The sequence below is a fragment of the Microcebus murinus genome, chromosome 8 (genome assembly GCF_040939455.1).
Source record: "Microcebus murinus isolate Inina chromosome 8, M.murinus_Inina_mat1.0, whole genome shotgun sequence".
Lineage (NCBI taxonomy): Eukaryota > Metazoa > Chordata > Mammalia > Primates > Cheirogaleidae > Microcebus > Microcebus murinus.
Window position 1 is genome coordinate 98,106,095 of NC_134111.1, and position 12,256 is coordinate 98,118,350.

At 35.7% G+C, this 12,256-nt stretch overlaps 1 protein-coding gene across 24 annotated transcripts in view; it reads right to left on the reverse strand.

Moving 5' to 3' along the window:
• Positions 1-12,256, reverse strand: part of TRIP12 (thyroid hormone receptor interactor 12) — a 144,233-nt gene that overhangs the window by 30,054 nt on the left and 101,923 nt on the right. For 19 of the 24 annotated variants that reach the window (XM_076006012.1, XM_076006010.1, XM_020288152.2 and 16 more), the window contains 8 exons: positions 11,750-11,903; positions 10,440-10,668; positions 10,019-10,137; positions 7,129-7,336; positions 4,061-4,161; positions 3,661-3,835; positions 2,075-2,216; positions 778-969 (listed from right to left, as the gene is read on the reverse strand). In XM_076006012.1, coding sequence (XP_075862127.1) covers positions 778-969; positions 2,075-2,216; positions 3,661-3,835; positions 4,061-4,161; positions 7,129-7,336; positions 10,019-10,137; positions 10,440-10,668; positions 11,750-11,903 — 1,320 coding nt within the window. The remainder of the gene's footprint in view (positions 1-777; positions 970-2,074; positions 2,217-3,660; positions 3,836-4,060; positions 4,162-7,128; positions 7,337-10,018; positions 10,138-10,439; positions 10,669-11,749; positions 11,904-12,256) is intronic. The other 5 variants (XM_020288163.2, XM_020288164.2, XM_012749353.2 and 2 more) reach the window with 1 other exon arrangement.

The following is a 12,256-nucleotide window of genomic DNA, read 5'->3' on the forward strand; positions in this document are numbered from 1 at the left end:
ACTCTGTGGTTCCTGTCCTTATAATCCACATTATAAATGGTGATTAAGTACCCTTGAATGGAATTGTAAGGACTGTGGTTTTTTTTTCTTTTTTTTTGAGACAGAGTCTCACTTTGTTGCCCAGGCTAGAGTGAGTGCTGTGGCGTCAGCCTAGCTCATAGCAACCTCACACTCCTGGGCTCAAGTGATCCTTCTGCCTCAGCCTCCCGATTAGCTGGGACCACAGGCATGCACCACCATGCCTGGCTAATTTTTTCTATTTATATTAGTTGGCCAATTAATTTCTTTCTATTTATGGTAGAGACGGGGGTCTCGCTCTTGCTCAGGCTGGTTTCAAACTCCTGACCTCGAGCAATCCGCCCGCCTCGGCCTCCCAGAGTGCTAGGGTTACAGGCGTGAGCCACCACGCCCGGCCAGGACTGTGTTTTATATACAAAGTGGAAACATGTCTCTCCTTTATCACATGTCTATAGCTATGTTACGTCTGCCTATTTCCCTAAAAGAAGATATGACAGTATGTTTAAAAACAACTTTTGTGAATAGATACTTCCACCATAGAAACTCTGGCATGGGCTTCATTAAATCACCATTTTGTTGTTTTACTATTTACTTTAATATATAGAAGCCCAAGGTATCCAACTGTCCATAAGCAAGCCAGAAATTTTCCCTCAATATCCTGACAAACACCTACTGGAAACAACTACTGGGATGAAAATATATTCATTAGGGAACATTAATTCTTATAATCAAATATACAAGTTTTATTAGATAACTTACTGGAGAAGAAAAAAATACATGGAGGAATCTCTTTAATCTGATCTCTCTGCTCACAGCATCCTTTTCACTTTTAGATGTCAAATAAAGCAACAGCTGCTTCACAAATCCACTATGTTGGATTTCAAATGATGAAACATCTGACTCTGAGACTATGCTACGAATTTCTACAAGGCACTCAGCTCCACCATCCACCTGAAAGAGTTGGGGGAAGGGTATTTCTATAATTATTTAAATAACATTTACTACATGCACAAATGACATTCCTCTCCCAAAACAAAAGACATTCTCAATGCCTTTAAAAAAGAGGGGTGAGGAGTGGCATATTCTTAGTAAATCTTTGGAAAATATGTTCTTGCATACAACAATGGTCAATATCTCATAACAAAAAAGCAGGTACCCATAATTACATAAGAAAATAAATCTTCACATTCAACCAGTGTTGCTTGTTTAAAAGAAATTTTTGTTAGCACATCAGAATATAAATCAAAAAATAAGGGGTTATAATACTAGATAAAAGAATACAAGGCTTAGCTTTAAATTTATACATTCAAAAATCAATAAAATACTTCTTGCAAGGAAAAATATTCAATTCTCAACAAGCTGTGGAACACACCCTTTGTAATTTCATCGCCGCTTGCTCTCCAGGCTTCTTTGCTGCTGGCATAAGCAAGCTACCGTTAATTTTTAAGATGGCAAAACTATGTCAAAGTATGATTAATTGTACTTCTTATTTGAGATATAATAAACTAAACTTTGATTTAAAAAAAAATCAATAAAATGAACAATTTCTTGGAAAACATGTACTACCAAAATTGCTCAAAATACATCAAAACTGTAAAAAAAAAAAAAAAGAAAAAGAGAGAGAGATTCAGATAAAACATAAAAAGCTGCTTATGAAACCTCCACCCTCTCCGAATACCATCAGACTGCATGGGGAGAGCGGTTAAGGAGAGGCCTATCAACTCCTAATACCTACAGATGAAGAGGGCATAGAAAAGAGATATGCTTGAGGTGATAGACATTTCTAAAGTCTCTTCATTTGTCAAGAAATATGGAACGTGATGGAAACAAAGTCAAAGATGATCTGTAGTACATTCAATGATAGAATGATGAAAGCTGATAGTCAAGGGACAAATAATACAAATGTTAGCACCAAAGGTACATGTGGAGGGAAAAAAGTTAATTAATCTATGATACCTGCATCTATGGAAACCTGAAGTCAACAAGGAAAGGAGTAATAAGACTAAAGAGATGCCAGAAGAGACTTAAAAGAACTAGCAAGAAGCACGGACAATACCTGGAGGTTGAGTTGTTCAGTTGCAGCACAAAGTCTCTGAAGGACATTCAGTGCAGGGTTGCTTCCATCCATATTCTCAGAACTGAAATAACGCTCTACAAATTTATGTGCCTGCTCCTTAATCCAACCTTTAATTTTCTCTCTACAAGTAAGAAAAAGGAGATATTGAAGTCTCACAGTGTATGTGAAAAGGATGTCAATCATAATTTCTGACCAAGGCATATAGCTGCTACATTTAAAACCATTTTTGTCCTATTGCTTATAGACTAGTACATTCAGATTCCAGATTAACTAAATTATATTTCACTTTAGAAATGGGTTAAGATGTACCCAGAGAATTGTTCAGGTATTTAAAATACCTTTCAGGTCATTACATGAATAGTAAGCAAAATGCACTAATATCTTGGGACCCTGCAATGAACAGTTTTCTAAGTGTTCACCCAACTGCAATTTTACATGACTGTTTTCTAAAGTGCAAACCTATCTACATTGTCCTTTACTTGTGTTCCCTAGAGAAGTGAAGAACTATAGAGAAGAAACATGTACAGGTTAGGTATGTGATAAACTACAATGAATGAAACCCTCCTACTTAAATTGTAAATACTGATAGCTTCAGAAAACATTTATTATTATTATTATTTGAGATAGAGTCTCGCTTTGTTGCCTAGGCTAGAGGGAGTGCCGTGGCGTCAGCCTACCTCACAGCAACCTCAAACTCCTGGGCTCAAGCGATCCTGCTACCTCAGCCTCCCACATAGCTGGGACTATAGGCATGCGCCACCATGCCCAGCTAATTTTTTATATATATTTTAGTTGGCCAATTAATTTCTTTCTATTTTTTTATAGTAGAGACGGGGTTTCGCTCTTGCTCAGGCTGGTTTTGAACTCCTGACCTTCAGCAATCCACCCGCCTCAGCCTCCCAGAGTGCTAGGATTACAGGCGTGAGCCACCACTATTATTTTTATTAATTAAAATTCAGAACCACTACCAATCAAACCAAAAATCATGTTTTCCCAATGGCATTTGATTTTTCAAAACTTCTTATCTGCGAAGGAAATAATCCAAGTTGGGATGTTACATCCAGAGCCCAAAAAACCCAAAAAATCCTCAAAAATGTAATTCCCAAGGAATTTAAAAGCTGTAAGTTGGTGTGAAATTGTTTAGCTGATAGAGTTCTAAGTTTTTTTGTTTTAAAAAAAGGCTCTCCTCTAAAATTCTTATGTTCCATTGCAATGGGTAGAGAAATTTTATCATAAATATGTATGGGTGTGGACATAAAATGTCAGCTTTTCCTAGTGGTGAGGAACTGAAGAATAGTTTCCATGGGGAACATAATTTGACTGATTTGAACATATATGATTTCCAGTTAAATATGTTGAAAGGAGCTTTAAAATGTAAGACTGGAACTTAGGAAAAAGCCAGATGCAGGATTCATGAATTGAGTATCTACCTCATGTTTGAGATACACCACTTCTAAGAACAAATGGAAGGTCTATGCCCATGTATCATCTCCATACAATAAATGTGCTGGCTGAAGTGTTTAGGATATGGGAATATAAGCAACACAGACTTCCCCCCCCTTCACCTATTATTGGATATGGTGTCCTTGGAGGCAGCCCTGGCAAGACCACTAACTCCGGCAGTTCGTGCTGGCTCAATGTTGTTGCTGTTGGACTGTGCACTTAAGCGTCCCCATGTTTTTGGATTCAAGCTTGCCAGGAACGAAGATTTAGGTGACTGGGTAGTGGTGGGGCTTTTAGCTATGAAAAGAAAGGAGAACTACAGTTAAATCATTTTAGCACAATTGATGAAAATCAATCCACAGTTTTAACATATTAAAAGAAGCAATTAAGAACACTAAGTCCTTAGGAAAGGTAGTAAACCCAGGCATACTTTAAGAGCTATTGGCAGTTTTAACAAAGTATATTTCTGCAACTGTGATCACTTTCCCCTTTAGCTCCCCATAGTTTTATTAATGTAATTACCTTGATTGTCTACTTTGTCATCATCTCTGGGAGGTGAGTACTTTGGCCTTCTTGGCCCTCGTTTTGGTAGTCGTTTTCTCTTTAGAACATCACTTAACCGACTATCACATGGGAAAATATGGAATAAGTTTAGTAATTACCACTGATTTATATCTTCACTCATTGAAAAAGCAAGCTAAAATGGCAGAAACAATTAGTTACAAAATGTTATGACGGTATTTTTCTTTTAGTGATTATTTATTTAATGCTGACTCTGTGCCAGTAATGTTCTAGAGGTGTACAGACATAGGAAATGATTAGTTCGGAAAATAACTAGCTATTTGACTATACTGAACTACTAAAATAAAACCAAATAGGGCAATAAATTCTGTGCATTCATTTTTCTTATGTAATACATAAAGTGCATAAGCAAATACACAACACAAAGAACGAAGATAAAAAAACTGAGTATTCATCAACTAGAAAAAGAGTACATTAAATATGAGTATCATATTTCTTTCCTAACCTAAACAGCAACAAGTAAAATATACATAGCACTTAGTGTTCATATTATCAAAGCATTGTCCAAACTGCTTACAATATGCTACCTAAAAAATTTCATGGTGTGACAATGGCAATGACATCCTAAATAGATAGATTTATAAACACTTTCATGGGCTTTAAACCTATATACAAATCTAGTGAATGATAGTGTGAGTAATCTACTTTGAATTAGAATCACATATTAAATGGAACATGTGTAGCTTATGTTCTTAACATTAGAAATAGTTTGAAATAGTAATAGATTCTTAGAATGACAAAGCTAACATAAGATGGAAAAGAGGAAAAATGTTCACAATCAGTTGGTCTTATGGCCCAAATAGAATATATTTAATGTGCTCAAATATGACTGCCAATCAGGTAAAATGAACTTTCTAAGGATAAAAAATATAAATAAATTTTCACTTTAAAAATAAAGTTAATATGAACTTTTCACTTGCAACTATATTAGGATACAGAACCACCTAAAGTTCTGAAAACATTATAAGAAAAATGTTCTTTTCTCTCTCTTTGGAATCAACTATTAGAATCTATAATCAACTCCAACTCCTTAATTTACAGTGGCTCATAAATACTGCCTTTGTCTGAACTGCATCATAGTTCCCTGAAATTCACTGAGTACCTATGACGTCTTGGGTACCATGCCTGCATTATATAGTAAAACCTTGTAGTAACTGAGGGTTACTACAGCACCTAGGGGGTGGGCATGGGCCTGGGAAGGAAGTAAAGGGGATTGCAAGGATGGAAGGTTAAATGGCAGACAAATATAACCTCAGAATCAGGAAAGTAGAGGCCCCAGAATTCTCGATGTCCAATCTCCTCAGACTGGTCAGATGACAGGGGTACCACCTAAACTCAGCAACTTGTTAAAACAACAGTCATTATGCCAGAAGTTCCAGTTTGCCACAGTCTGAGAACTGCCAAAATTCCTATTTAAGCTAGAACGGACAACTGCCAGCAGGTGGTACCAAAAGCAGCTATCCCTCCCTCCCCTAGGTGGCTACTTACTTAGGACAATGCTACCCTGTGGTTTACGGGATTAAATTGTTGGAACCTACTTGTTGATTATTAATATGTTTTATAAAGATCTACTTTTCAGCTTAAAAGGACCAAAAAGGAGTACTACATTGAGTACATTCTGAATTTCAGAACGAATTTAGGATCATCATATACTATTCACATAGCAATATTAAGTTCCTAACAGTAAAGAAAAAAAACACTTTTAAAGTATATTTTGTTTCAAACAACAAAATGAAAACCAATATGAGGGTTTGGTAACACTCTCAGTAGCACAACATAATACAGATTAAAAGCTGATAAATAACAGTAGAAAATTTTAAGAACTCCCATTTTCCTTTATTAAAAGCAAAGTAGGCCGGGCGCGGTGGCTCACGCCTGTAATCCTAGCTCTCTGGGAGGCCGAGGCGGGTGGATTGCTCGAGGTCAGGAGTTCAAAACCAGCCTGAGCAAGAGCGAGACCCCGTCTCTACTATAAATAGAAAGAAACTAATTGGCCAACTAATATATATAGAAAAAATTAGCCGGGCATGGTGGCTCATGCCTGTAGTCCCAGCTACTTGGGAGGCTGAGACAGAAGGATCGCTTGAGCCCAGGAGTTTGAGGTTGCTGTGAGCTAGGCTGACGCCATGGCACTCACTCTAGCCTAGGCAACAAAGCGAAACTCTGTCTCAAAAAAAAAAAAAAAAAAAAAAAAAAAAAGCAAAGTATTTGCTCCCATTTGCCAATTACAGATAAATGGGGCCAGGCGTGCAGCTCACGCCTGTAATCCCAACACTTTGGGAGGCCATGGTAGGTAGGAGGATCACTCCAGGCCTGCAGATCAAGATAAGCCTGGGCAACTTAGTGAAATTCCATCTCTATAAAAAATTTTTAAAAATTAGCTGGGCATTGTGGTACACACCTGTTGTCCTAGCTCCTGGGGAGGCTGAGGTGGGAAGATCACTTGAGCACAGGAGTTTGAAGTGACAGTGAGCTATGATTGTGTCACTACACCCCAGCCTCCTGGGAAACAGAACAAGATCCTCTCCCCTTTCTTTTACCATCACCCCAAAAGGGTAAATGGCAAATCAGGGATTTGCCTCCATATTCTAATCTTCTAATTTTTAATGTTGTCCAAATCAATATCTGGATATCTCAAAAGTCTATCAAAGGCGATATATATGCAGCAATACAATAATCACAAGATTATGGAATCAGAAATGAACACCCAAATCCTGCATCTGTAACGTAAGCATTGACTCTGTCCAAGTCACCAGTGTCAGCCTTACTTCCCTTATACGTCAATGAAAATGGCATGTGACTCTTGTAGTTCCTAAACGCAGCCCAATACAATGGATTTCCAGTAAATGTTTTCTTCCCACTTCCATCAAACATCTAACAAAATACTGATAGAAAAATAAAAAAGGTACACTATAATATTTTACCATTTCACTCTCTATATGAGGTCTTACCTACCAAAGCAGGGCTAAAGGCAAAGAGCAAAAAATCACAAGAAAACTCTCACTTACCCTTGAGGGCTGAGATCTAAAGAATCATCTCTACTGTGCTGCAAGCTAGGTGATCCCAAGTCAGCTGTGGCGTTAGTGGCAGCTGTGGCCGTTCCACTGCTGACTGACGTTGTGGACCCCAAGGATCCTGACCCATTCGTACACGCCTTTGGTGGACTTGTCAACAAAGACTCTGATTCTGCTAAGTGTTTTACTTGATGCATTACACCTTTATGGTAACAGAGATGAAAAGAAGTCAGTTTTAACACATTGGCTGCCACACTAGAAAAAAAATTTTTTTTCCTTGGGGTCACAGTGTTTTATTATGAAAATAGAATAAAAACTTTGAAAACAAAACCATCCTTTGAATTTAATGAAAAATTTGTTTTTTATTGCTTTCTATGCATGAGTTATATGCAACTTAAGAAATAGTTCTTGCAGCTCTCAAGATGAAGAGACATGAATTACGTATGATTCATGAGGCCCAAGACTCAAAAGTAGCGTGAGTTAAATATAACTCATAGGGCAGTTAATGTGTTAATCAGGAGACAGGACTGCCTCCCTACCATTACAAAATCCACAAATAATAACACTGATATAATATAGAGAATGACTAAAAAACAGCTGGCAAATACGGGAAAAAAAATTAGGAGCCTGAGTTTCAACTTGACTTAAATCAGAGAAAAAGAGAATGAAAATTCAGTGCTAAAGAAAAATATTTATACGGAATGTCTTCTAATCTTCAAAACCAGATCATATGAAATTTAACAAAGTTACATAGTCCTATTCAAAGTACAAAATACTCATTATAAGAACAATAATCAATTACAGGAATAAAATTATGCACCTTGTGGTGTCACAGCTAGAAAGGGAGAAAAAGACCTAGAATCATCAGTTAAATTTCAAGGGGTACAAAATTACAAGATCACAGTAATACCATCCCGAAAAAAAGAAAACACCATTGTGAGGGGAGGGGAGGAAATGGGCATTTATTAAAACCTTAAAATGTGTACCCCCATAATATGCTGAAATAAAAAAAAATAAATAAAGGTAGATCACAGGAAAAAAAAAAAAAAAAGAAAACACCAGCAATTGAAAGGTGGTGACTGTTACATCCTTGTAAGAGGTGTGTAAGAAGAGCTTAATACGAGTAACCTCTGAGGCAGAGGTTCTAATATGTATGAAGGGGTGTGTCCAAGAACTATCAACTGTATGAACTGTACACAAAAGTGTGTGTCTATCAGTCTGGGTAAAATCTATGGCAAACTGGTGGATGAATTTGTGTGAATAATGAGTAATGTCCACATATTCACAGTTTTCTAAGGAAAAGACTAGGTCTCCTTCAGAGTCTTTAAAAAAAAAAAAAAAGATAATGAAAGCCAATTGCTTTAAAAAAAAGATGTAACAATGAATTCAAACTTCTAGCATGTGTTCTGCAAATACTATTTGATGTAAGTATATGCCGGGCTGTGCTAGTTACTAATAAGGAAAGGGACAAGCAAATGCATTCAGGTGACTTACTGACTAGTGAGAAAGATACATTTTACAAGAAATTACAATAAAGAGTGATGTGTTTATAAGAAATAAAATATAGTGCTGCCGGAGCTTACAGTGAGAGGATCTAACCAAATCTAGAGGTAAATCTAGAAGCAAGGCAAGATCTTCAGGGAAAGGTGACATTTAAGCTGAAACTTGAAAGAACTGCAGGATCTAGCCAGATTCAAAGCAATACAATTAATCAAGAATTTGGCATAAACGTCATAATGTATAAGCTATATAATTATTTGATGGTGGGAAATTTAATTTTAATTTGATAGCTGATCCTATTAAAAAAAAACTCTGAAAGTGATTCTGATATACTTCAAACCAAAAAAGCAGCACAATTAGAAGGAAACTATACATATTTATAAATAAAATATTTGTATAAGTTCAGAAAATCCCTCTTTTATTATATACCAGATGTCTTAACAACAGTTATCTTTGGGAAATGGAGGAATTTTGCTTTCTTTCATTTAAATATGTATTGTTGGAATAAAAAAAACTTATTTGAGCAAAACGAATTTTAAATGGAAGAAACCTTTTTCCATTTTGTTCAATAATATTAGTACATCTATTACATTCAAGATAGGAAGAGAAAAGGCGACCAAAAGAGGAGAAAACAGATCATATGCAGAAAGAACTAGGATTGCCTGTAAGAATGAAGCTAAAGATTTCTTGAGGGGAAAACACAATTATTTTGCCAATCTCCACAAGACCTTACTACCCTAAAAGACTAGTAGAGCCAAGAAGAGATTTCTGTTTAGAAAGACGTTCCTGATCAATTAGATATTTTGACAGATTTAGAAAATACAAAACAGTTTAATTTTTAAGGTCTTCAAAAAGAGAACGGAAAAGTACCAAGTCTCCTATGTTGATTTTGACAATTAAATGCCTTAAATTGAAGACTTATGAATTGCATTCTGGAAGATTATCCTAAGCTTTGAAATAGTTAATTATGTACTCAATAAAGGATAAAATAATTCCTCTAACATTAGAAGTGCTCTGATCTACTGATGTGATTCACTGGGAAATAAAGCAATTTCTGACTTTTACTGAAGGAATCTTCATATTACATACTTATACACACACACACACACACACACACACACACACACACACACAAAGTCCATGATTGCTTCTGGCCAACAAACACTTAAATCATTGAAACTTATTAAGTATTCATCAACTGATAGTGAATCTCACACAACCTGTATTATTACACATAAAAGATACACTCTTTTTACACCTGAGCTATAAAGCATGTAAATGTCATATTAAGAGAAGCTAAACATTTCTGTTCTTAGATTAAAACTGTATTTCTATAGAAGTGTTATCTAAAGGACCATTAATTTACTATCATGAATGACATTACCTTCTCTTCTGAAGTAAACACTAAAAATATCAGGTAACTTCTGCATTAAGATTTCTGCCATCTGAAGTGCTCCAACTACTATCTTCAGGTCTTGGCTTGATAGCATGGAAGCAATGTGACTAAAAAAAGAAAGCATTTGTATATAAAACTTTGCTTGAATTTTACAATTATTTTTGGCCATACTACTTCAAGTTTCAGAGCAAAATATTTTCATTGTGAAATCATTCCATTAAAATAAAATTTTCATAATGGCTCAACTTTTATATTTTATAAAACTGTGTGTGAATATAAATAGACCAAAAAAGGGCTCACGATACTCCAAACTTATATGCATATTTTTCTGTATTATTACTTTAGAGATTTCTGAAATTACTCGCAGACCTGAATTTCTAAAATGTTTTTACTATTTTCATGCACACACCTTGAAACAGCATGATTTTTCAGAACATCCTTCAGAAGTTCGGCATCCGCAAAATAAATTATCCTAAGAATTGCTCTAAGGCACTTATGTCTGACCGCAGGTCCTGCTGAGGAACTATACACTTCATAAAGAACACCAAATAATGTCTTAATAAAAGACTTAGCCAGTTCCGGATCCTCTTTCATAAGCTGTGCTCGAGCATCATCCTTCTTTAACTCTGAATATCCACCTGTTATATACATTTAAAAAAAAAACAAAAAAGATGACGATGACACACTGAAATGGCAGACTTTAGAAACATAAAACATTCATGTCAATACAATTACGGAAAATGCTATTAAAAATTTTTTGTTATAAAACTAATTAACTTATCTAATGTGATCAACTAGGGTTTAAAAAATGCTAAACATGCCATTAAGATATAATTCAGACAGCTAGAAAACCACTGACCATTCTGGTCAGCTAAAGATAAGGAGACATCACCACATTGTACTTTATTTTATTAATATATATTCAATGAAATACTGGGGAAATTTCAATACTAAACAACTAAGCAGGGTTCATGGATAGCTAAGTTACGTAAAATGGATAAACCAGGTGATTCTGCCACTTTGCTTAGTGGCAGCAGTTCTAGAGAAAGGGTAGTTGAAAATAAGTGATCATAGTAAGTGATTAGGGGTTGGCAAAGTATGGTCCACAAGCCCAATCCAACCCACCACTTATTTTTGTGAGTAACATTTTATTAGAACACAATCATGTAAATGTCTTTATATGTTGTATATGGCTGCTTTAGAGCTACAATGGCAGTGGTGAGTACACACTTATGACCTATAAAACCTAAAATATTTATCACCTGGCCCCTTTTCAGCTAAAGTATGCTGATCTCTGCGCTCTAAACAAGAGATGCAAAAGCAATGGACTAAATGTGAGGGAAAGATAAACGTCAGGGGGAAAAAAATCACTATCATCTCTTTTTCATTAATTAAAAGAGAATTTTGGCAGGAAGGTATAAAATGAAAATTTGGAAAGAACTAATGAGTGGATGGATCTCATGAGCAATCTTATTAAGTTGCATCTCAGGACATCACATTAGTAGAAAAATCTTGGGGAAGATACCTGGAAATTAACACTGGCTCATTTGTCAATGAAGGAAAAGGACTTAAAAAAAAAAATGCAACCACCAAAAAAACTAATTAGTGTTATGCAACTGTCTTAAGTTTAAAATGATAATCAATGAATCAACTATTATGCAAATAGAAAATATTACTCACATGACAATATAGTACTATTTCAACTCAGACGGTACTTACTAGTGTTAGTATTGGCTAAGGGGTTAGGTTTTCTCTGAATGGCACGTGCTGTTCCCGTGTCCTCATTGATTTGCTGCATAGAATTAAAATCAATAGTATAAACTCGTCCCAGAGTGGACAAGCTTATCTCATCCTCACCGACCTGATGGGCTGCCTGAGAGCAAAGAGAGAGAAACCTTGAATATAAACATGGAGAAATTTATTACCTTAAGACACAGCGGGGACCTTCCATAAATGCTATCTTACATACTTATTTGAGCAGGCCTTAGATGGCAAAGTAACAGAATACGTATAATTTAATAGTGTAGATATGACAACTCATTCAATCAATTTTAATTAAACAAAGATATACACCACAGGCCCTATCAGGCACCCACAGACATAAATCCAAGCAAAATCCTCATCAAAGATCCAGTAATATAAACATCATTGATATGAAGACGACGACACCATTTGTGCTACGAAACTTTTAAGGCATTGCTGATAGAAAAAAATTTGTTATCCACA